The sequence below is a fragment of the Cricetulus griseus genome, chromosome 7 (genome assembly GCF_003668045.3).
Source record: "Cricetulus griseus strain 17A/GY chromosome 7, alternate assembly CriGri-PICRH-1.0, whole genome shotgun sequence".
NCBI lineage: Eukaryota > Metazoa > Chordata > Mammalia > Rodentia > Cricetidae > Cricetulus > Cricetulus griseus.
In genome coordinates, this window is record NC_048600.1 from 41,558,908 (window position 1) to 41,583,717 (window position 24,810).

The 24,810-nt window shown below is 50.4% G+C and overlaps 1 protein-coding gene across 1 annotated transcript in view; it reads left to right on the forward strand.

The window, feature by feature from the left end:
• Positions 1–5,947: 5,947 nt before the first annotated feature.
• The window catches only part of Ppl (periplakin), a 48,645-nt gene continuing 29,782 nt past the window's right edge, over positions 5,948–24,810 (forward strand). Inside the window, exon 1 of the mRNA XM_035447669.1 lies at positions 5,948–6,009. Within this exon, the coding sequence (XP_035303560.1) occupies positions 5,948–6,009 (62 nt within the window). The remainder of the gene's footprint in view (positions 6,010–24,810) is intronic.

Genomic DNA, 24,810 nt, shown 5'->3' on the forward strand with positions numbered 1-24,810 from the left:
CAACAGGAAGGGCCTGGCACACAGGATGTGTCTTATAACTCCTGGGCTGGACAGACAGAAGGTGCTGGAAGATTGCACAAGAAGGAAGCACAAGGAGCCATGGGTCCACCTCTTTTTCTCTGGCAAGTAATGCAGGAGGACATGAGGGACCTCTTGCCTATAACTGAAGGTCTTCTCTTCCCTCAACCTTGATTCTGACCACTTTCCCCACAGTGTTCCCAGAACCCCACTCAGGGGCGTCTTTGTGTGCATTGCCCCTTTGTCTGCTGGGCTGCTGTTTGGGGACCTTGAACTTACCCCATCTCCTATCCTCACCGTTTCTCCATAGCAAAGCCCTCGGAGGGCCCCACCCTGATATCATGTACCGAGGAGCCCGAACCTGACTTGTCAAATAATATCTGCTTCATAAGTATTGGGTGATGTGATGGGCTGGGGATGTGGCATGGCTGACCGAGTGCTCACCTAGCACACACTGGCTGCCATCCCTAGCACCACACAAATGAGGTACTCTTGTAATTCCAGTACTTAGGAGGTGGAGGCAGGAGGATTGGAAATTCAAGGTCATCCTCAGCTGTATAATGAGCTTGAGGCTGGCCTGGCCTACAAAGGGAGCTTGAGGCCAGCTGGATTGCATGAGATCCTGTCTGTAAATGAATAAGTAAATATTGGATGGATGAATGAATGAAGAAATCTCTTCTTTAACTCTTGCCTGGTGCTCTAGAGATCTTACCTGGGGCCACACTCATTCACTAAGTGAGAATATAAAAAATGGTCTTTGTCCAGCAAATGGTTAATGCTGGCAGCAGTGGGGATGAGGGAGTTTGGCCAGCACATGGTCCTGAGTCTCCAGGAACTGCCATGAGAGGCATGTCATGATCATATAGCTACAGCTGAAAAGCATGGAGAGGAAGCTGGGTGCTTGAGTCAAGGCTCGTAGGATAATTGGCTGTGACAATGTTCTTTTTATTACCTGTCATTGTTTTACATCTTCATTGAGTCTATGGAGTTGCTATCAGGATGCTCCCATTTTGCAGATGCAAACTGGGGTTCAGAGATTTGAAGATACTTGTTCAGCATCACACCACAAGATGAAAGAACTCAGACTGGACATCTCAGCTTCCAGGTTCTTCTCATTTAACAGAGAGGACAAATCACCTTCCCAAGGTCACACAACTGGAAGAATGGCTAAGCTGGTTTTTGAATCCAGAAGGGCTTCAAGCTAACATCTGGTTTGATTTCTAGTTCTGTGCCTTGTGTATCCTGACTCATCTATCACTTGGGATTCTGGGCATTGGAGGGAACAAGGCCCTGATCTTCTGACCTGACCAGCTCCAGGGTCATTCACACCCTAGACACTGGCCCAAGAATGCAGCTGCACTGGTCTGGTCTGCATGAGCCTGGCAGGGCCCAGAAGGGGAGGAGCGGGCAGCAGGCAGGAAGAAGCAACTGGGTGTAGACAGGAGACAGGGCAGTCTGTCCTGCAGGGATGCTGTGCCTGGCAGAGCCTGTTCAGCCCCACCCAGAGCCACTCTAGAGCCCTGACAGGGTGACCTCCTTGTAGAGAAGCTCTCATGTTGAGTGTGAGAGGACCAGGGATAGTCCTAGAGTGAGGTGTCTGAGCTTCAGACTCACCCCTTTGTGTCCAGGCCATGTAAGGAGAGGGCCAGGGCCCTGGGGCTCAGAGCAATCACTATTTAACCGTAGTGGGAGTTATCTATATTTTGGCAACATACCCAACTGTACAGGTGCATACCAGAGTCTAGGGAGGGTAGCATGGAGTCATGGGAGCCTGTCTTCCTGGAGTGACCACAGGGTAGGGCTATCCATCAGGCAGGAGAGGCTGACAGGGCCCCAGTGGGTGAGGACCTGTTCTAGGGGTGACTCGGGAGCAAGACGACTCAATGAGTCAGTCACCCTGGACCCTCTTCTGTGCTTGCTTCCAGAGCTCAGCTTCCCCTCTTGCCAAGAGGAAACTATGGGGAGCTCCAGGGAGGGGGGAGCAGCTCAGGGTTAGGTATGAGTCAGCCCATGTGAGCTAAAGGGCCAGCTTGACTTTCCATCCGAAGAATTGTCCTGCAAGAAAAGTAAATATGTGTTACACAATACAGGGCGAATCTGGGCCAGCCCCCTCCTGTCCTTGGGAGTGTGGGGAGGAGAGAGGCCTCTATACCCAGGGCTCTGAACACATCCCTATGCACTGACTGCCCCCTACATACTAGGTGAAGCAGTCCAGAGTGGCTACGCCCCTGGCTTTGAACTGTGTTTTTCAGATCATCCCCAAACCACCTGCTTCTGTGCTCCAGAGCATGGCTGTTCACTAAAAAGCAGTTTTCATCTGGCTGGTTATCCCAGTGGGTAGAGCATGGGGGTGGATGAAAAGCAGTTCTTGAGCCCTCTAAAGACCCATTCAAGCCGGGCGTTGGTGGCACACACCTTTAATCCCAGCACTCAGGAGGCAGAGGTAGGTGGATCTCTGTGAGTTCGAGACCAGCCTGGTCTACAAGAGCTAGTTCCAGGACAGCCTCCAAAGCCACAGAGGAAAAAAAAAAAAAAGACCCATTCAGCCACAGTGTCAGGGGAGAAACCAGAAATTGAATGTAGAGCATCACACATGCCTGGCAAGCAGTATACCACCGAACTATTTGCTTTTTAGTTTTTGTTGTTTGGAGACAGGTTCCTATTAAGTCGCTCGGACTAGCCTTGAACTCACCCTAGAGCTGCAGCAGCCCTTGAATCCTCCTGCCTCAGCCTCAGCTGAAATGACAAGTCTCTGCCACCATGCCTGGCTGGAATCGGTATCTGTCAGTATATGTTTCCCAGGTGAAGGTGGAGCCATGTAGGAGACGAGAGAGGGACTATCCATGAGAGGATGGACCTGGGCCTCCACCCTGGGAGGAGAAGGCTCCATCCTGGTCCTCTGTAAGCATGGCCCTCTGTTCCCTGACTGAGAGAATGCCGTTCTTCCTGTTTCAAACTGGTTCAAAGTGAGCATGGAGTGTGCATTCCTTTCCAACTTCTGGGGAAATACTGAGCACAAGGAGGGTGTGGGTGACCCTTGCAATAGTGAACACAGCAACAACGAAGTCCCTCCTTCCAGCTTTGGAAAGGGACAGGTATGAGAGGCCAAGGGTCACTGGTTGCTGAGCACTGGATGGCCCTGCAGGTGCCTCCTTGATGGGGTTTGACCATCCTGGAACAAGTACCCACCCAGCCCCAGTGCTGGCCTCTCCACCCCCACCCCCCGCCACAGCAGAGCGGATGAGTCACTTGGCAGAAGACAGCTTGGCAATGTTGTGCTAACCCCATCTGGCCCCCAGAGGATGTACGGGTGAGGGCAGATCCCCAGCCCCATCCTGCCTGCCCACAGATGTGTGTGGAGTACGTGTGCATACACACGTGCGCGCACACACCCATGCATACACACACAGCTGTACCAGCTCTGGGCTGGCTGTTTTAGAACTCGGAGTGAGAAGGTGGATGAGGGCCAAGTGGAATTCCTCCCTTAATCTGTTAATTCCCTTCAACACTCCTGGGCTGGGCCCAGCTGAGTCAGTGGGCACCAGGCCCAGTTGCCCTGAGCCTGGGAGTGGAAGCTATGGTGGGTAGAGAGAGGGGTGTCCAGACTTTGGGCACTTGCAGCGGGCGGATGGGGCCACAGACCTGTCAGGCACTGTGACTCTCAGTATGGCTCCCTTGCCAAGAGAAAAAGCCAAGATACCAGGTCCCTGCTGAGCAGGGAGTCCCAGGGCTTCACTTCACAGGCAGCACTGGGGGCGAATGGATCATCAGAGATGAGAACCCCAGTAAGATGCTATCAACACTGTTGTTGTTTCTCTGCAGTGCTCCAAGCTTACGGGGCTGGAGCTCCGGTACAGGGCCTTCCCCAAAGCATTTCACACACACCCACCTGCTCACCCACCCAGGAATTGTTGAGAAAAGGATTTGAGTGTTTGGGGAAATGAGTTTTAGTCAGAGCTGTACCTGGCATCCAGTGAGCTGACAGCCTGTAGCAAAGGACACATCCCTGTTTTTGTTGAGCTCTCTACACAATCAGGCTGTGTAGGGACTCACTGTGAAGGATCTCATCACACGGCCGTCACTCAGCTTTGACCCACTTCACAGATGGAGAAAACTGAGGCCCAGACAGGCCAAGGGCCTAGCTCATTGTTCCACACAGCTGAGAATACACCTAGTGAAGATTCAAACACCAGTCTGTCCTGGCTGCCTCCCTCCTTCCCCATGAAGAGTCTTCCACAGGGGAATCGAAACTAACAGTTTCTCAGTTTTCTGTGTACACAAAAGCATATCGTACAGTTTATTCCCACCCACCAACTCCCTCAAGTCACACTCCTCGCCTCAACCTCCATAGTTTAAAAAGTATATTTATTTTTTAAAATTATGTGTGTATGTGTGTGGCTATATGTGTGGGCACATGCGTGGGTACATGCATGGGTACATGCTCATCACAGCAGGTACCTTTGGAATCCAGAAGAAGGCCTCAGATCCGCCCCTGCCGGAGCCACCCAACATGGGTTCTGAGAACTAACAGGGGTCCTCTGCACCAGTAATATGTTCTCTTAGCTGTCGAGCCATGCCCACACCCCCGCCCCAGCACCAGCCTCCTTATTTTAAACCCATGGGACCCAGACTGGAGACAGACAGCTGAACTTGAATCCAAGACTCTTGATGCTCTGATCAAAGCCCACAGCTGTGGTCCCTGATCACTCTCAAGAGCTCCCCACTTGAATTCTAAGCCCTTTGGCTGTCTCTGGCCCCTCTCCAGAGCGCATCTTCCCAGATTAGCTTCCACCCCCAACCCCCACCCTCACCCCTATCCCCACCCACCCCAGGGTGGCACTGAGTACTCTCAGCTGTTTCTTCCACTGTGGCTCCTACCCAGACTCAGTTTTCTATCAGTCAACAAAAACAGATGCCTCCCTTGCTGCAGGCCCCGTGACCTCGTGGGATGCCAGTACAGCTCTGAATGGAATAAAACTCCATGTTTCCACCACAGTCTCCCGCTCCCAGCCCTGTCTCATCCCAGGGCATGCTGGCAGGATTGTGCAACGTTGCTATTCTCAGCCAGAACTAAGCAGCTTTTATGACCTATCATGAAGTCTCTATCATGCCAGGGCCCGGGGTTATGAAACTTTCAAGGGATATTTATGCTCCCCCCTACCCCTGCCTCAGCTGCCCTGGGTGGGCAGTAGTGGCCAAGCTTCTTGCTTGTTTGAGCTGGCACTGTATACCAAGCTCTTTGGTGAATTAGCTTCAGGAATCTCCTATAGTTCTTCCGGATGTGGGTCGTTATCCTTTGGCAAAGGAGGAAACCGAGGCAGAGAAATCCTGACCTACCATAGCTGGCCACAGGATCTGAATTCAGTCCCACCCTGTGGCTGTGGCCACCATCAGTCACGTTGCCCCCACCTTGAGTGTGATTTGTTGACTATGCAGGGCGCAGACCCCACCTCCACCTCCAGTCTCCCACAGCTGTCTGAGGTTCCAGCTGGGAGTCATCAAAAGAGGAGTGTCTTGGTGACTCGGTAAGCCCAGGTAAGCCCTTCAGCCAGGGGGCGCGCCAGGCCGGACAAGCATGATGGGCGCGGCCTCGTGTTCTGTCTGGCGCAGGTGGACTGGGAGTCCCGGTTCTGGCTACCCGCTGCGCAGCCTCTGCAGTACCAGGGGGCGGGGGCGGTGTCCGGTGGGGACCTAGGGAGCCCGTCTGAAGCCACGCCCGCAAGGTAAGCGCCACCTTCCTGGGGAGCGGCAGGCAAGCGAGTGGAGGGCGATCGCCCCGCCCTGTCCCAGTAGTGACCAGAACCCGCGGCCCTCCTCAGTAGGGGCTCCGCGCGCCGCCGCCGCCGCCTTTCCCCTGAGCCCGCTGCCCGCTTTCGGTGCGCGCCGGGCCTGTCGCCGCGTCCCAGGTCCCTGTGTCCCAAGCGCCACCATGCACTCGCTCTTCAGGAAGAGAAACAAAGGCAAATACAGCCCAACGGTGCAGACCCGGAGGTGAGGGGGCACCCTGGGCTGGGATGCGGGAGACTCGGAGCTGAGCCAGGGAGGCATGGGGACGCTTCTGGAGCTGGGAAGTTCTGCCCTGTGGGATGGAACCGGTGAGGGGCAGCAAGAATGCCACGAGGGATTCTAGAGCCCCAGGATGCGCTACTTGGGGGCCTAGATGTTGGGGACTTGAGTAGGTAGTGCAAGCTGTAGAGTTGTCCTGAGCCTGGAATTTCGGTTGTGAAGCGTTGTGTGGCTACCCTGAGACTTAAAACAAGCTGGGTGTAGGGTGTTCCCCTGAGGGACTTGTAGACCGAGCAGGTGCTGCTGGCGTTGGGCTGAGAGGGATGGTGGCTCCAAGGCCACCTGTCCTAACTCTCCCCAGCTGCACCTGCCTGCTTGCGCTGGAGCACTCAAAGTACGCGGTGAGTGTAGGAGCCGCGGAGGCCCAGGTTCTCTAGAGTCCCTGCTGGGTGGGGACTGGCCTCTTTCTCACTGTATGATTTCTGAGGGGTGTGGCTCCTGGCGCTCCCCCCCCCCCAGCCCCGAAACTGGCCGCGTCTGCGATCCCTGTGTTCCCAGGGCCGCCCGAGAAGCGAATGACATGTCTTGATGCGTCTGGATGGAGAAGCAACCCACGTCGGTTTTGATAAGCCTAATGTATTCATTCGCTTAATAACCGGTTTGGGGGAGACTGGTGGAGTTGCTGAGATTGAGGGAGTGGGTGGAACTCGTGCCTCTGCCTTGATACCTCACTAGGGGAGATAGGGGTGGTCCCCCAAAGGACTTCAGGCAGACGAGAAGTAATAAATGTCACAGCTTGCCAGGCTGAGAGATGCTACACCACTGGCCCATGAGCAGGTCCTCTCCCCTCCCCCGACTCCGTGTGAAGGCAAGAGGGGAGGAAGACTCTGGGCCTGGAGTTTTCCCACTGGCTGTCTCTGAGACAGGTGCCCTGTGCACTGCAGCCAGGAGTGTGGCCCGCATGGTCTTATGCTTTCAGAAACTCTGCTGCCCCATGGTCCCACTCACAGGGCTGTTTGAAGTTCAGAGTACTTTCTTCCTTTGTTCTAAGGTCCCCTCCTCTCATCAACCCTGTCTTTCACAACCCCAGACACTGGGCAAGGCCCTTCATACTGTTCCTCTGTGGGTGATCCAGCTGGCTGTCAGACCCAGCTGGGGTCCCATCCAGTCCTTGTGCTGCTCTCTTGAGTATTGCACAATGGGATACTCCATGCCAGTCCCTCTAGGGGTCAGGCCCCTGTGGTCCTCAACAAGAAAAGAGTCACACATCCCAGGAGCTGGGCCAGGTCCCATCCCCTGAAGGCCTGGGCTGGACCTAACAGCAAAGCCAAGAGATCAGGGAAGGGAGGAAGGAAGAGTTTTATCTTTTCCAGCTGCAGGGACTCTGAGAGCCGTGGTTCAGTACAGGAGTCCTGCCTTCTTTTTGGCCTAGGCAGCCCCACTTTGCCCTTGGCTTGCAGCCTTGGCATGGACTTCAGCTTAGAGGTCTCTTGCCCCACCACAGAGTGAAGCCTCCGTTGGACTCCCATGGCCTTGTGGTCACCCAGCCCTGAGCAGGGACCAGACACTTCATGGTCTCCTAGCCTAGGGTGCTCTCTGTTTGGTTCCATCTCCTTGTTGGAGACTAGCTCCTGACAAAACTGTGGGGTAGGGACACTTTGTGACTACTCAGTCTCTCTCTCTCTCTCTCTCTCTCTCTCTCTCTCTCTCTCTCTCTGTGTGTGTGTGTGTGTGTGTGAGGATAGCATCTCTGTGTGTGTGAGAGAGAGAGAGAGAGAGAGAGAAAGATTTTATTTATTTATTTGCTTGTTTATTTATTGGTTTTTAAGACAGGGTTTCTCTGTAGACCAGACTGGCCTCAAACAGAGATCTACCAGCCTCTGCCTCCCAAGTGCCGGGATTAAAGGCATGCGCCACCACCACCTGGCCGATTTTCTTTATTTTTTTGAGACAGGTACTTAGTATATAGCTCAGGTTTTCCTTAAAACTACTGTGCAGCCCAGCCTGGCCTTGAACTCCTTCCTCCTGTCTCAGCCTCTCCAGAGCTGGGACTACAAGAATCTCTATAACATTGGCTGGTGCCCAGCCAGCTCTGTAGCAAGCACAATGATGGTGGTGGTGATGGTGTATATGTCCCCTTATCATGCTAAACTTCGGTTGCTAGCCATAGGGAACACCTGCCTAAGTTATTCCCTCACTCTGAGTTCTCTGTGGCTCCTCTTGCTGTTTGAGGGAGAGTGCAGTCTTGGGAGAAAGTGGGTAGGGACTCAGGTCCAGGGAGCAAAAGGCTTCCTGCTCATCCTGGTTTTGCTATGCTGCTGGGAAGCTCTGAACCTCAGTTTCCCTACCTGCAAAGTACAGGATGATCAACCTTTCACTTGTGGAGTGTAGGAGAAAAAATTCCCGGCATGTCAGAAGTACCCAAGCAAGGGTTATTAGTGTCTTCCCAAGCTCAGGGGACCCAGCAGGCCTGAGGGAACTTTCCTCCCAGGCAGCCAAAGGCTTGGACAGCACAAGTCCCTGTCAAGGAACAGAGAAGTACTCTCCCTGTTTGTCTGCCTTTTAGCAGTTGACACGGTTGGTCAAGGGGTGCTAGGCAGGGTGTGAACCCCGCTGCTCCTGTCGCCCTGGTTCCTAATGACAGGTGTGGAAGTTGGTGTTCACACCTGAACTAATGACAGGGTCCGGCTTGGTGGTACGGGTCACTGAGGATAGCATCTAGACTAACAAGGAGGATCTGGAGGGCACGTGCTCCCACTCTCCTGGCTGTGCATCTTAGTGAGGATTCTTGACCTTTCTGAGGCACGGTCTTGCCTGGAATGGGGATAACAGTGTTTGCCTGTGAGCACTGGCTAAGGATTAAGGGAAATAAACTAGAGGGAAGGGTGAGAACCTTAGGGAGGGTCAATATAGCCATGTGAAGATGACACAAATGCAGGCCATTTGTGGCTGGGGCTGTAGATCAGTTGGTAGAGCGCTTGTCTAGCATGCATGAAGCCCTGGGCTTGCATCCCAGAACTGTATAAAAACAGGCACGGTGGCACATGCTTGTCATCCCAACACTTGGGATGTGAAGGCAGGAGGGTGAGAAGTTCAAGGTCATTCCTGTTTGCATAGAGGGTTTGAAACCAGCCGAAGCTGCATGAGACCCTGTCTAAAAACAGACCTACTAATGCAGAGGATGTACCTACTATACCCAGGAACAAGCTGTGACATTCCCAGTGGGTGGAGCAAAGCTGAGGGAGACCTTGACAACTCCCTTCACTCAGTTGCTGGCGTCATACTAGGGAGATAAGATGAGGTTAGGCTTAAACACAGGTATGACCATGTGACTGCTGGATTGATGGGGCCAGGAGACCAGAGCATCATATTAGCCAGACAGAGTTGTCAGGTCAGAGGACATCCAGGTCAGGGAGGACTTCCTGGGAAAGATGTCTGAATGGAACACTTAAGATCATCTGGCTTGGGGCTGGAGAGATGGCTCAGAGGTTAAGAGCACTGGCTGCTCTTCCAGAGGACCTGAGTTCAATTACCAGCAACCACATGGTGGCTCACAACCATCTATAATAAGATTTGTTGCCTTCTTCTGGTGTGCAAGCATGCATGCAGATAACTGTACACATAATAAATAAAATCTAAAAAAAAAAAAGATCATCTGGCTTTTGGGTCAGACTGAATCCACAGACAAAATCTTGACTTCAATGAGCCATCTCTGTGAGTTCTGGGCCAGCTCAGTCTACATAGAGACCTTGTCTAAAAAATTAAATAGAACTGATTTCACAGGACCACCTCAGCTATGTGCCCCGCCCCATCCTGCCTGACCATCATACTCTCTCCTGGGGCTTGACTGCACTTCCTGGCCCCATCCAGTCTTCAGAAAAAGGCTGTGTTACTCACTGCTGTGACAGAATACCAGCAGAAGCCACTTAAAGAGAGGAGGGTTGATTTTAGTTCACAGTTCTAGGATACAGTCTGCTACAGTGTGAGGCAGCTGGTCACCCTGCACCCGCAGTGTGCAGAAAGAGATGGACGCTGGTCCCCGGCTCACTTTGTCCTTTTTATTCAGTCTGGGACCCCAGCTCATGGGTTGGTGCTGTCTGCATTTAGGGTGGTTCTTTGCACCTCAACTAACCTAATCTAGACACTCTCTGGCAGACATGCTCAGAGGTTTGTCTCCAAAATGAGTCTAGGTCTTATCAAGTTGGCAATCAAGAACAACAGCACAAATAGTTCCACCCCAGTGGGAGGATCCTGTGTGTAGAGAGGGGACTGGCAAGAAGCATGTCTTGGGGCACCCTGACCATCCTGGTGGCTAAGAGCAGTGTTTGATGTCCACAAGGAATGAGTTCAAGCCCCAGCCAGCTGTGCCTTTCCTGAGCTGTGTGACTTTGAGAAGATCACTGCATATCTCTGAACCTTAGTTTCATCATATGAGCAATGGGAGTAGTGATATAAATGCCACTTGGACAAGTTGCTGAGTGGAACAGTACATTGACTGTGTTATAGACCCAGCTATGGAGTAGTCTCAGAGGAAGTAGCTATCACACACTGCTAAGAGGGACATGAACCTGCATCTAGAGGCCTGCCAGGCAGCAGACTCAAGTAGGCTGTGCATGTACCCATTGATGAATGACAGCTGGAGGGAGAATGATTTCGGGAAGGGCCTGTCAGTGAAGCGCGCCACCCTCCAGATACCTGAGTGTCTTGGGCAGAGTGAACTGTCCACTACTTCCCTGCACCTGGCTGGGATATGGTAATGTGTCATTCTGACAGCATACCCACAGATGGACTGGGTTCCACTTCCCAGAGGTAAACACTGAATGAATGTAAAGGTACCACCGTAGGCTCTCACAAGTGGCCTATGCTGGGACCCAGTTCCTGGGGAGGAGTCCTACCCCCATACCTGAGGCTGGAGGCAGCCCAGTCCAGGGACTCTGAAGCCAGATGGCAGCATGTTGACTCCAGCTCTAGAGACATTGCTACTATGCCCTCCCTCATTGTTCTTAGGGATAGGATTGGAGAAAGTTTGTTTAGGCAGGGTCTCAACTTACTATGTAGCTCAAGATAGCTTTGAACTCACTATATATCCAAGTCTGGCTTCCAACTCATTCTGTAGCCCAGGCTGACCCCAATTAACTATGTAGCCCAGATTAGTTTTGAATTCATGACAGTTCTGCTGCCTAAGCTCCCCATGTGTTGGGATTGCCTTCATGAGTTTCCCATCCCAGTCTGGTTGCTCTCCTCTCTGCAGACGATGTTGGCAGATGAAGAGATCTGGGACAGAGCTAGGCTCAGCCTGAGGACAGCACTGCTAATGAGGTGGTGGGCAAACATTGTCAGTGGCCAGCCTTGCAGGGAAAGAGAGTTTTGGGAAGCACAGCTCAGGCAACACCCTATAAGTGTTAGTTAACACCCAAAGCTGAGAGGCTGGGGATCAGGCACTCCCAGTGTACAGCAATCCCCTGTAGGCAGTGTGGGACCTCACTGGCACTGTCTGTGCCCTCCTGCCTGCCTCAGCCTGTCCAGGCAGCAGAAGAGGAACTGGCCTCCGGGCTTTGTTCTTTCTGCTTTTGTAGTCTCAGCCTCCTAAGCCTGAGAGGCCTCCTGCTGCTGAGTTCTCCCTTAAATGGCTCCTTACTACTGCTGCCTCCAGAACTCACAGCCCCCTGGATGCCTGCAGCTGCCCTTTGGCATTCCTGTTCTAACCCAGTGGTCCATCTCCCTGCTGCAGGCATGGCCACTGCCGCATGCGATGACAATGCCCGAACTGTTTAACTTTACTCTTTGTTCTGGGACGCCAGCAAATGCCACCCTGAACTGCATGAGCTCCTAACCTGTCTCCATGCTGCTCCTAGTCACAAGGCCTTTGGCCAGGCTGTGCCTCCTGCCTAAAGTGCCCTTTTCCCTTTTCTGTTGCTTCTTCTTCCCAATTTACTTTGGTTCCCAGGGAATTCCCCCCTCCCCATACACACACACCCCAAGCGTCTTTACTGGGACACACCCATCCTCCCAACCCATTGTCTCACCTAAGTCAGGGTTATCTCAGGGTCATTTGGGTTTGTGTGGTATCTCACCGGACCATGAATGAAAGAATGGGGGCAGCCATTAGATCAGAGGCTGGGGAATGGAGGAGGTAAGTACATGGGGTAGAGTTCTCTATGGAAAAGGGAATACTAGGGCTAGACCCTTGTGGCCCCACCCCCATCCAGTCTCTGTCCTAGACTAGGGAGGAGGTAGAGTAAACAACAGGTAACAATGAAGGGCACTGGGTACTGAAGTATAGGAAGGAGGGGGAGTGGGGGCATCTAAGCAGAGCCCAAGGGCAGGCAGGAGATGGCTTGACAAAGATAATTTCAGAGGGGATTTGACAAGGCACATTGTACTCTCATGGGGTCATGCTAAGCAGGCAAAGCAAGTGATGAAAGGTGAGAGTTGACATAAGTAGGTTTTAAAGATGCACAAAGAGCAGCCAAGTGTGGTGATGCAGACCTGCAATCCCAGCAGTGGGGAGGCTGAGGCAGGAGACTGTGACTTCAGGGACAATCTAGGCCACATAGTGAGACCTTATTTCAAAACAAAACAAAAGCGACTAACAATAGCAATGAAAATGAAAAAAAGAAAAGCACGAAGCAATTGTATTGATAACTGATGTTTAGATGTAGATGAACAGGTGTATTAAAAATATAAAAGAGGTGGCTGGAGAGATGGCTCAGCAGTCAAGAACACATGTTGCTCTTACAGAAGACCTGGGTTTTGTTCTTAAGACCACATGTTAGTTGGCAACCTTGTGCAACTCAGTCCCAGGGGGTCCAACGCCCTTTTCTGACTTCCTCAGCAGCAGGGACACTTGTGGCGTATAGATGGACATAGAGGCAAAACATCCATAAAAATAATAAATATGTAAAAATAAAAAGTAAAATTATATATTCCTGAGAGGGGGGCTGGATAAGTGATATAAATGACCTTTGATTTCTTTTTAAAGAAGACCTGAAGTGAAAATGGCCATGAAAGGACACCCACTTAGTCCTGGTGGCAGATAGGGGTGGCCACTTCTTTTTGGTACTGTTCTGCTGGCTCAACTGGGTCATGATGATATACCTCTCAGAATGACATTCTACTGCCCAGAGGCACCATGGTTAGCTTGAGCCCTGTAAATAAATACCCATAGGAATCTTCAATAGCCAATAGAATCTTCAATCTTCAAAGCTTCATGACCCAAAGCAACTTGACCTCTGTGTGTAATGAGAACCAGATGCCCAGAGGCCAGGAGGTGGGCGGCCTTCCCTAGCCAGAAACAGTTCAGGCCTTAAAAATAGAGCAGGAATTACTACCCCAGCAACCACTCAGTATAGGATTTACTTCCCCAGTATTAATAACTAGGTGTGGGGGGATTTATTGTGTAATTACCACCAAAGTTTCTCGTAGGGAAAGGATCAGTCAATTGGCTAATCAATCTGGCATTTGTTGAACACCACCTCCTGTATGTGGCTTTCTTTTAAGATTTTCTTCCAGTGGAGACTTATTTTTCTCATCCATGTTGCTCAGCTTTAACAGTTGCTGTGCTTCAGTTCCTTGTTCTCAGCCCTGGCTGTATTTCAGAATACCCTGAGGAGGTCTACCAGGATATATCTTACCTCAGACTAGTGAAGTCCGAACCTTCTGAGCAGTTACCTCTATCTGGAGTGCAGTCAGGAATAACCAAAGCGGTGATGTTGATGTCATGCTCTGCCCTGCCTTTAGGGGTGTGTAGATTATACTTCCCCTTTCAGTGGCAGCTTCCTGGAATGTCACCTTCTGTTCCTTATGCTCATCATTCTTGTAACGCTTAGTTTCAGGTATGTCTTAAAATGTCATACAGGTCAGGCAGGCCTGGTGGTGCACATCTTTTATTTTGTTTTGTTTGAGATAGGGGTTCTCTTCATAGTCCTGGCTGTCCTGGAACTCACTCTGTAGACCAGGCTGGCCTCAAACTCACAGAGATCTCCTGCCTCTGCCTCCCGAGTGCTGGGATTAAAAGTGTGCTGCACTGCTGGTAGTGGTGCACACCTTTAATCCCAATGCTTGAAAGATAGAATCAGGTGGATCTCTGTGAGTTCCAGGGAAGCCTGAAAGGGCTATCTGTCTATCTTTGTACAGACATCTCATGTAGCCCAAGATGGCCTTAAACTTTCTACATAGCTAAGGATTATCTTGGACTCCTGATCCTCCTTCCTCCATTTCCCAAGTATTAAGATTACAACAACGAGCCATCATGCCCAAGTTATGAGGTACTGAGGATTTAACCCATGCTTTGTGTGTGCTAGACAAGCACTCTGTTAACTTGAATGAGATCCCCAGTCTCTTAATTACAGAGTTTAACTCATTTATGTCTATTGTAGTGACCAATGTGTTTGGATACACTCTGTTGTATTGCTGTTTATAGTGCTTCCCTTTTTTATTTCTTTGTTCTTTACTCATTTTTATTGGATTGAGCTATATTTTCCACAATTAAATTTAGATCATAAGAGCACCTGTAATCCTAGCACTCAGGAGGCTGAAACAGGAGGACTGCAAGTTCAATATCAGCCTGGTCTATATAGTAAGATTCGGTTTCTGAATGGGACTGAAAATACCCTGGCCTAGGCAATCGTCCTAATTATAATCACTGGGGTGTTTTCTTAGCCCTCCTATTAACCTATAAGGTTTAGAACAATAAAGATTTACTCATCTTTAGGGTAGGCCCTTCTATAACCCTTAATTCCGGGCTTGCATAAGCTTGGGGCTTGGGATATAGGCGTTTAATGGCATGTCTACAGCTCATATCTCCAGGGGCTTATGGTCAAAGTCCTGTCCCCAGGGTTTGTGACAGGGGAAGGGAGATGGCAAGGGGTTGGGGAGCAGGAGTAGAATGTATTGAGCTGCTATTGAATGTCTATGGAGTACCTGCTGGGCTGCTGTAATTCTCAGTCTAGGTCCATAGGAAGATTGCCTCAAAGTGAATAAAAACAATACCAACTGCATTAAAAAAAAAAACACCACAAAGCAATTCCACTGACCCTCTGGGAACAGATGTGCAGCTGTATTAGAATCATGAGGCCCCCACCATACCAGCCATCTCTGAAGCTCAGCATTCCACCTCCATGGGAGCCAATGACACCCATCTTGGCAGGTGGCCTGAGGGTCAGAGGGAGCCTGTGTCATCACTGGGTGGGGTGTGTGGCCCAGGTTCCTGTGGTGCTGGTTCCTAGCACTTGAAAGTCCTGTTCAGAGGAACAGGTGGGGAGTCCCTTGTGGTCACATCTACAAGAATGACTCAGCCTCAGTTTACCACCACTGATTGTTACCTTGCCTGTTACCTGGGATTAATTGTACTGACAAAGATGCCAATGAGATGTCAATTACCTTGTCACTCTTGGTAGTGAATGCCTCACCCTTCTGTCCCTGGTGTCCCTTGTCACTTTGTCTGGGGTAGGGTAGGTGTGGTTTAGTATTGATGTCCCCCTTGGACTGGGGAGGTTGTTTTGAAGCCCGGCTGCTTAGAGTCAAATCCTGATACCACAGTTTCTTAGCTGTGTGACCTTGGACAGGTTTCTAAAGTCTGCAAAGCCTCAGATAACTTCATCTGGAAAAGGATGTAGGAGTGTAGGAGTGTGGGGATGTAGGAGGTGTAGGAGTGTAGCAGTGTAGGAGTGAGTGTAGGAGTGAGTGTAGGAGTGAGTGTAGCAGTGTAGAAGTGAGTGTAGGAGTGAGTGTAGGAGTGAGTGTAGCAGTGTAGGAGTGAGTGTAGGAGTGAGTGTAGCAGTGTAGGAGTGAGTGTAGGAGTGAGTGTAGCAGTGTAGGAGTGATTGTAGGAGTGAGTGTAGGAGTTGCTGATGTTTTACAGAGTGCCTGCTCATTTCAACGCTGCTGACGGAGCCCCAAACACAAGAAAGGCCTGGAATTAAAGGCCCCTGAAAAGTAGTATGTGGTGGTGCACCCCTGCAATTCCAGCAACAGGGAGGCAGAGGTGGTGCACCCCTGCAATTCCAGCAACGGGGAGACGGGGGGGGGGAGGGGGGCCGGCAGGAGGATCATCAGCTAAAGGCCAATCTGAGCTACATAATGAGATTCTGCCTCAAAAACAAAAACAACACACACACACTCACACACACACACACTCAAATGAACCAAAACTCAAAGGAGGGTTGAGGAGATGGCTCAGTCAGGAAAATGTTTGTCATACAAGTGTGAGGCCTGAGTTCAGTCCCCGGAACACACGTGAAAATCTGGGTGTGGTGTCAAGCATCCATAGTCCCAGTGACAGTGGGTGGAAGGTGGAAGATGCTGCCACCTAGCCTGGATTACTTAGTAAAGTCTCAGGCTATAAATGAGCCTGCTTCAAATAACAGGTAGAAGGCAGCTGAGAAACAACAGCTGAGGTTGACCTCTGACCTCCACATGGACATACAGGCATACTCACACCCACAAACATGACCACTCTTCTCCACCAACACACACACACACACACACACACTTTCGAAATGAAATGTAATTAAAAAAAGAGCCTAGCCCCAGTAACTCTATAGAGCTACCCTTCCCTTAGATGTTTTTTGTTTGTTTCTTTTTTGAGACAGGATTTCTCTGTAGCTTTAGAGCCTGTCCTGGAACTTGCTCTGTAGACCAGGCTGGCCTCAAACTCACAGAAATCCACCTGCCTCTGCCTCCTGAGTGCTGGAATTAAAGGCATGCACCACCACCACCCAGCCCCAGGTCTTTGGGTTTTAATAAATGAAAATTGTGACACATGAAAAGGCTGAGCAGGCAATCAGCACCTGGTGCATGCTCTGTGTTTAACTCCTGACATTCCAGCCACGTTCTGAGTCACTGTGTAGAGGAGACCAGGTTGGGAGCTCTACCACACCCAAGTCAGTGTCTCTCAGACCTGATGCCCCAGGAGCCAGTGAGCTCATCCCTGGTTGCACAGGCCAGTAAGACCCAGAATGGCAGGTGGGACCTAGAATGTGCTGTGGCTGTGGCTGTGGCTATGGCCTGCAGGAGGCTCTGGGGAGGTGAGCGGTTCCTGGGAAGGGGTGGGTATGCACTCCCACGTTCCAGGCATTCCTGCTCCAACGGTTCCCCATCTGCACACACCCAACATTCACTGAGACCAAATTAACCCCAAAAGGGAGGAACTGACACAGAACCAAGGCCTGTTGCATGGGCACTGGTTCAGACCTGGAGAGTCAGGTGGCTATGGCAAGAGTGGAGTGCCAAATGCCCGAGACCCTGCCTCTATCTACACAAGGAGAGGCAGGGAACAAAGACATGCTGGGCAGGCAGGGACAGCTGGGGAGGGGTGGTGGTGGAGACCTGGCCTCTCCAGGGTCACTAGGAAGCAATTGACTCTCAGCATGTCTGCTCTGGGGGAAAAGGCTGTTCTCTCAGTTTGGGGACAAGCCAAGTCGCCGTCTCTGCCCTGTGTCCTGGGGTCCTGTGATGCTGCAGCTGGTGTCCAGCACATTGTCATACGCTGGCCCTCTTTACTCACACTAGGACTCAGGCACGGCTGAAGCTCCCGATCATATGGGAATCAGCTTGTCAAGGAGCTGGAGGCAAAGGCCTGGCCAGTGTGTGTGTGTCAAGGTGGAGTGGGTGCCAGGGAGCAAATACTGACTTTATCAATTATCCATAGGTACCAGACCATGAGCAAGGCAGACAGATGCACTGACTGCTCATCTGCTTCATCCCAATGCTATACACAGAAACCTCCTGGAGTCACATCCCCCGCCCCCATCCAGGCCACATGACTTCCATGTTGGGCTTGGGAGACTCCATATGAAAGAGTGTGAATGACCCCTGATAGTGCAGGCCTTCTATCCTAGCTATTCCCATTCCACAGATGGAAAAACTAAGGATCAGAGAAGCTAAGTCACACATAACAAGAAGGGAGGAACCCAGGCATCTGACTGACTTGTGTGTTTAACAAACAGCTCTGTTCCCCACCCCCAGCTGTGGAAAAGGGTCCAACATAAAATAGCAGTTGGTCAAGGGTCCAATAGGATGGGAGTCAGTGTCTCTCAAGACACCTATGTCCCTTCCTAGAGTGCTTGTGTATGAGTGTGCCCTGTGGATGTCCCTGTTCCTGGCTCCTCTGATGGGTGTCTTTGCTGGTATTGACAGGATTATGGGCTGTCCTGGCCATGCTGTGAGATCACATAGCACAGAGCTCAAATTCCAATTTCCCAATTTGCAGGGACTATCACTGAGTCCCCAGCATAAAGCAGGCCAGGCTGTTGCTACTGAACTAACGAGCCAGAACCAGTCTGTGGTTCCCTGCCCTGCCCCCTAGGTTGCTCTGCTCCAGATACATCCTAAGGACACAAAGAGATACCTGTTCCTGTTCCTTTCCCCAGATCTGGCTCTTGTCAGGTCCTCATGTTCTCAGACCCAGCCCTGGTTATGCCTAGTTGTCCCCATTGCCTGTGTCTTAGGGCTACTATTGCTGATGAAACACTATGACCAAAGCAACTTGGAGAGGAAAGGGTTTATTTGGCTTACACTTCCACATCAGACTCCTTCATGAAGAAAGTCAGGAAAGGAACTAGGAGGCAGGAGCTGATGCAGGGGCCATGGAGGGGTGCTGCTTACTGACTTGCTCCATGTGACTTGTTCAGCCTGCTTTCTTTAAGACTCCAGGACCACCAACTTAGGGCCCACAGTAGGTTGGGTCCTCCCCCATCATTCACTAATTAAGAAAATGTCTTACAGGCTTGCCTACAGCCTGATCTTATAGAGGCATTTTCTTAATTGAGGTTCCCTCCTCTCTCGTGATTTAACTAGCCAGAACAGTCCCCAAGGAGGCACCAGCAGCCTCCTAGCCAGCCTGGCCTCACTCTGTCCTAAGAGGAGGAAGAGGGACATGAGAGGGCCCCACTGGTCTTGCAGGACTCTCCCAGCTGGCAGTCCCAACCCACAGTCCTGGGCTGAACGGGCCATTTCTGGGGCCTGCAAAACCCTGCTCCTTCACATTTGATGGAGTCTGAGCCAAGGCTGTGAGGTGGTATTTCTCAGGCCTCAGTATGGCCCCCCTGACTGTTTTAGGTGGGTGTCTGATGAGTCTCACTGAGCCCTTCTCAGTTTACTGGAAACCCCAGAAATATAGAAGGAACATGTCCCTTTAAGGGAAATGGAGCTTTGTACTAACTTCTCCAGTTTCCTCCCTAATGTCACTGTCTTCCCAGGCCCCTGGTGGCATCAAGTTCCCAGGGTCCTTCGTTCTGCTGTCAAGGAAGTCCCTCTGTCTCTGTTTCATGGCCTTGGCCAACTTGGGCATGTGTGTTGGCTGAGCTGTGGGATGGAGATCATGGGGTCACTGGGCAGGAACCCCAGAAGTGACATGGTATTATCTTAGGTGACAAGTAACAAGTATCAGGACCCCCTGCTAAGTACCATCTTGGCCTTGTGAACCTAGCTTACAGGACCAGCTCAAGCCCCACCCCCAAGAGGAGGGTCTGTCTGCAAAAGCCACACACAGTATGGTGGCAGTGTCAGTCTCAGTTCCATTTTTTTAATGGCAACCATAGAGGGAGGGATACTGCAGAGAACTAGTGACCCCAGGGACCTTATTACTCTCGAGGTGCCAGGCCACCCATGTGCATTCCAGGAGCATGTTGATGTCCCTGTGTGGTCAGATAGACAGTAGTACTCTACTGAGGAGTATAAATGATCACAGATCTGCCTTTAGATGATGCTCTGAACCCCCAGCTCAGTCCTCAAGCCCCATAAATGTCTTTGAAACTCAGTTTGGATGTCAGATGCAGCCTTTAACTAGGTGGCAGGATGTGTTGATCCCATTGTAAGGATGATGAAACAGGGTCATGGGATAAACAATTCACTGGGCGTGGTGTTACAGATCTGTCACCACAGCTACCAGGGAAACTGAAGCAGGGGGGTCAAAAGTTCAAGCCTCACCTTAGTGCACAGTGAGTTCAAGGCCAGCCTGTACAACTTTGACCCTGTCTTCAAATAACTAAAAAGAAGGCTGGGGGCTGTAGCTCAGGGGAACAGCACTTTCCTAGGATATATAAGGCCCTATCTAGTTCCAGATGCAGGTCTTTCTCCTCCACAGCTGTCCTCCATGTGACCCTGGGTGGTGCCTTTACTTCCAAAATGGCCCGGGCAATGGGCAGATGGAGTTGATGGCTCTGAGACACCCTCAAATGACAATGTGCACTGATTGTCCTGACTGCTCACACCCCTCCCAACTTCTGGGCATGGAAGTGGGGCTGGGGTACTTACTAGCCCTGCTCTATTCTGGGCATGAGTGGTTAGGAGTGCTGCAGTTTCCCTGTTCCAACCAGGTGGTTGCCAACTATGGGTGGGACAACTGGGATGAAGGTGGTGGGAAGGGCTGTATCTCAACCTCCATTGAGGCCATCAAGAGTAGATGCCCAGTGTGGTTCATCAGTGAGATTAAAAGCCCAACCTGCCAGGCCTGTTCCATGCCCCTCCCTGTGGGTCACACCCCCATGTTCCTGTGCTGCTGGCAGGGAACACTGCAGCTCTCACAGCAACACACATGGTCATTGCTCTCTTACTCAGACCCCAAACCCGAAGAGCAAAGGCACAGAATGTTCCAGCTCTAACTCTCATCACTTTTCTATAAAGCAGAATAAACAATGCTGTCCTAGAGAGATGGCTCAGCAGTTGAGAGCACTGACTGCTCTTTCAGAGCACCTGGGTTGGAGTCCAAGTACAACACAGAGGCTCACAACTGTCTGTTAATTCCCGTTCTGGATGATGCAGTGTCCTCTGGCCTCCATGGGCAATATACACACATGGCACACAGACATACATACAGGCAAAACATACATACACATAAAAATAAATTTAAAAAAATTAAAATAAATGATGCCACTTATTTTATAGGGCCTCAGGATTCCTGATTAGTGTCATATGTACAAGGGCCCTGCTCAGCACTGGCTGGTGACAGAAGTTTTCACTGGCATCTTCCAGGTGACTGTTGCCTGTCCCTGAGAAGCCAAGCCAGAAGAGTTTGAGGTCAGTCTGGGGTATGTAGCCATTTGGGCCCAGCACAATATATCTGCCTCCTGCTATCATGCCTGCTGCCTCTGTTGGTCACTGACCTGGTGGCTCTGCTTCTTAGGGTTGTCAGGGACACTGATGGCTTCTACAGCTTCTGCTACTCAGCCCCACCAGTCCTAAGCAGGGGGGTAGGTAGCACAAGAGGGTGTCTCCCAAGACCACTAGAGCAAGCATGGCTAAGTAGCTGGAGGAGGAATGTTTGCACCAATCACAGCCTCTCACATGAAAATAAAGGTGGTGTTTGCACCAATCACAGAAATCCCTCTATTAGGCCATCCAGGGAGTATTTCCCCTCTACCTGGGTAGACAAGGTCAGCTCCAGTTCACTGAAGCTTGTGATAGCAAAAGATGGCCAGCATGCAAACCTTCAGGGCTGGAGCGTTTGGCTTTGATCAATGAGTGGTTTTCTAAAGGTGTCTACTATGGAGTGTTCTAGTTGGCTGGTGTTGGCATGAGGGCAGTTCCTCTGGCTATTTGACTGACAGTATTTTTGTTCAAGGCAGCAAGCCAGAGTCCAACAGCTGCCAATTAGGGAGTCACATGGCACCATCCCCCAAACCTTTGCTTATTTGCAGGGAAAATAAACACCAGCCATGCTGACAATATAAACTTAACTTACTACTATCACTAACAGAGCCACTAACAGATTTTTTTGACAGTGCTAAATACTAGAAGTGGGTACCTTCACCTGTGTTAGCCCCAGTCCTCAGGTAGAAGGGTCCCTTTGTCCCAGGGGTTTAAAGCCAAACTTGGACAACAGAGACCCTGTCTGACCACAGAGACCCTGTCTCACCCCTACCACATATTCTTAACCACTGTAAATAGACTTTTGTTTATATTGCAGGGGTGGATTCCTGGGCCTCATGCACTGAGCCATAGCCCAGACTCACTCTAAATATCTTTTTTTTTTTTTAAGAGAGCATTTTTTTAAAGATTTTATTTATTTATTATGTGTACAGTCTTCTGCCCACATGCCAGCAGAGGGCACCAGATCTCATTCAAGATGGTTGTGAGCCACCATGTGGTTGCTGGGAAATGAACTCAGGATCTCTGGAAAAACAGTCAGTGCTCTTAACCACTGAGCCATCTCTCCAGCCCCCACTCTAAATATCTTGTTGATATTTATCTGTTGTTGATTTTTTCTAAGACACAGTCTCACACTGTAGAATTTCCTATGTAGCCCAGGCTGACTTTGAACTTGCAATAATCCCCCTGCCTCAGTCCCTGGGAACAGATGTGCACCACTATGCCTAGCCAGCCATCTCTTTAGAAAGATTTTTTTATACATTTTATTTAAATTAGAAACAATCTTATTTTAAATATCAATCCCAGCTCCTTCTCCCTCCCATCCTCCCCCCCGCCCCACCTATCCACCATCCAGCCCCAGGGAGGGTGAGGCCTTCCATGAGGGATCATCAAAAAAAAATCTATCAAGTCATTTAGGGCAGGGCCTAGGTCCTCCCCCAGTGTATCTACGCTAAGAAGTCCATTCCTGCACTAGAGATACATCCTGGTTCCACTGCCAGAGGCCCCATAAACTGCCCAGTGCTCCTAGCTGACACCCATGTTCAGGGTGCCTGGTTTGGTCCTATGTTGGTTCACCAGCTGTCAGACTAGGGTCCATGAGTTCCCACTTGCTCAGGTCAGCTGTTTCTGTGGGTTTTCCCAGCATGATCTTGACCCCTTTGTTTATCACTCCTTCCTCTCTGAAACTGGATTTCGGGTTTAGCTCAGTGTTTAGCTGTGAATCTCTGCTTCTGCTTCCATCAGCTACTGAATGAAGGCTCTAGGATGGCATTTAAGGTAGTCATCAGTCTCATTATAGGGGAAGGGCACTTAAAGTAGCCTCTCCTCTGTTGCTTAGATTCCTGGTTGGGGTCATCCCTGTGGATCTCTATACAATTCCCTAGCTCCAGATTGCTCTTTAAACCTATAGTGGCTCCTTCTATTGATGTGTCTCTTTCCTTGCTCTCCTCTATTCCTCTCCGGACTCAATCTTCTGATCCCTCATGCCCTCCTCCCCTTCCTCTTTTCCCCTCCTCTTTCTCCTACCTCCCTTACCCCTCCCCCCATGCTCCCAATTTGTTCAGGGGATCTTGTCCTAGAAAGAACTTTTTGAGACAAAATACACTAACTCTGTAATTCATTCACTCAGGGGATACAACTCACAGATTTAGTGTGTTCACAGATATGTACAGCAACAGCCCAAGTAATTCTAGAACATTTCATCACTCCCAATCCCAACGCCACCCACCCCCATCCTTAGCATTCCTGAACCCTCTTCCAGCCTTATCTAATCTGCTTTCTACTCCTGGGGATTCCTCCACTCTGAAATTTCACATCCATGCATCTTTCACATCTGGCATCTTGCCCTGAGGGTCCTGTTCCCAGGTTCATCCTTGTCATAGCAGGTGTCAGAGCTTTCCTTGTATTGTAGTTGAGCCATGCAGATGGGCCACGTTTTACTTACCTGTTCAGTGGTTGATAGACATTTGAGTTGTTTCAGATTCTCATCTGTTGTGAATCATGTTGGGTAGACAGAAGCAGCATTGTCTCTCCCTGAGGTTTAGATCCAGAAGTGAGGACGCATTGGGCTGAATGGTGAGTCTACATTCAGCTATTGGTTTATTTCCCTATTTGTTTTGAGACAAGATCTCTCCATGTAGTTCTGGCTGTCCTGGAACTTGATATGTAGACCAGGCTGGTCTTGGACTCACAGAAAGCTACCTCCCTCTGCCTTCAAAGTGCTAGGATTAAAGGCGTGTGCCACCATATTCCACTTATTTATTTATTTATTTATTTATTTATTTATTTATTATTTGTGAGGCTGGGCCTCATGTAGCCCAGACTGATCTCCAATTTGCTACATATTGGAGGATGACCTTGAACTCCTCCTGATCCTCCTGCCTCTGCCTCTTGTGTGTCAGGATCACAGGTGTGCGCTACCACACCTGACTTTATTCTATGCTGTGTATGTGTGTGTGTACACACGAGCACATGCAGGTACAGTCACAAGAGGCCACCTTAAGTCCTCTATCACTCTCTGTCTTGTTTCATTGAGACAGGGTCTCTTAATGAGCCTGAAGTCTCTCTCTCTCTCTCTCTCTCTCTCTCTCTCTCTCTCTCTCTCTCCCCCCCACTAGGCTGGCAGCCAACACGCATCAGCAATCCCCCTGTCTCTGCCTTTGTTGGTGCTAGGGTTGCAGAGGTATGTGGTGCTGTGCCAGCTCTTACATGGGGACTAAGATCCTAACTCAGATCCTTACCAGAGATCCGAACTCAGCCATGTTTCCAGTCCTTCATTTTTAAAGACAAGGCCTCAGATACCCCCAGGCTGGCCTCAAATTTGTTATATAGCCTTAAACTCCTGATGCTGCAGCCCTACCTCCTAAGTGCTGAAAAAGCACTTTGTGTGTTCAGTTTTTTCCAACTTCCTCCCTTCCCTCCACCATTTCACGTTCCCCCAGCAGTACATGAGGCTGGGCGATTTATCCATGTCCTTGTTAGCAGTTAATATTGTTTTTCAAGACAGGGTTTCTGTGCGGCTTTGGAAGCTGTCCTGGAACTAGCTCTTGTAGACCAGGCTGGTCTCGAACTCACAGAGATCTGCCTGCCTCTGCCTCCCGAGTGCTGGGATTGAAGGTGTGCACCACCAGTGCCCGGCAATCAGTTGATATTGTTTTCTTTATTATTATTCTTTATTATTATTATAACCATTATAAC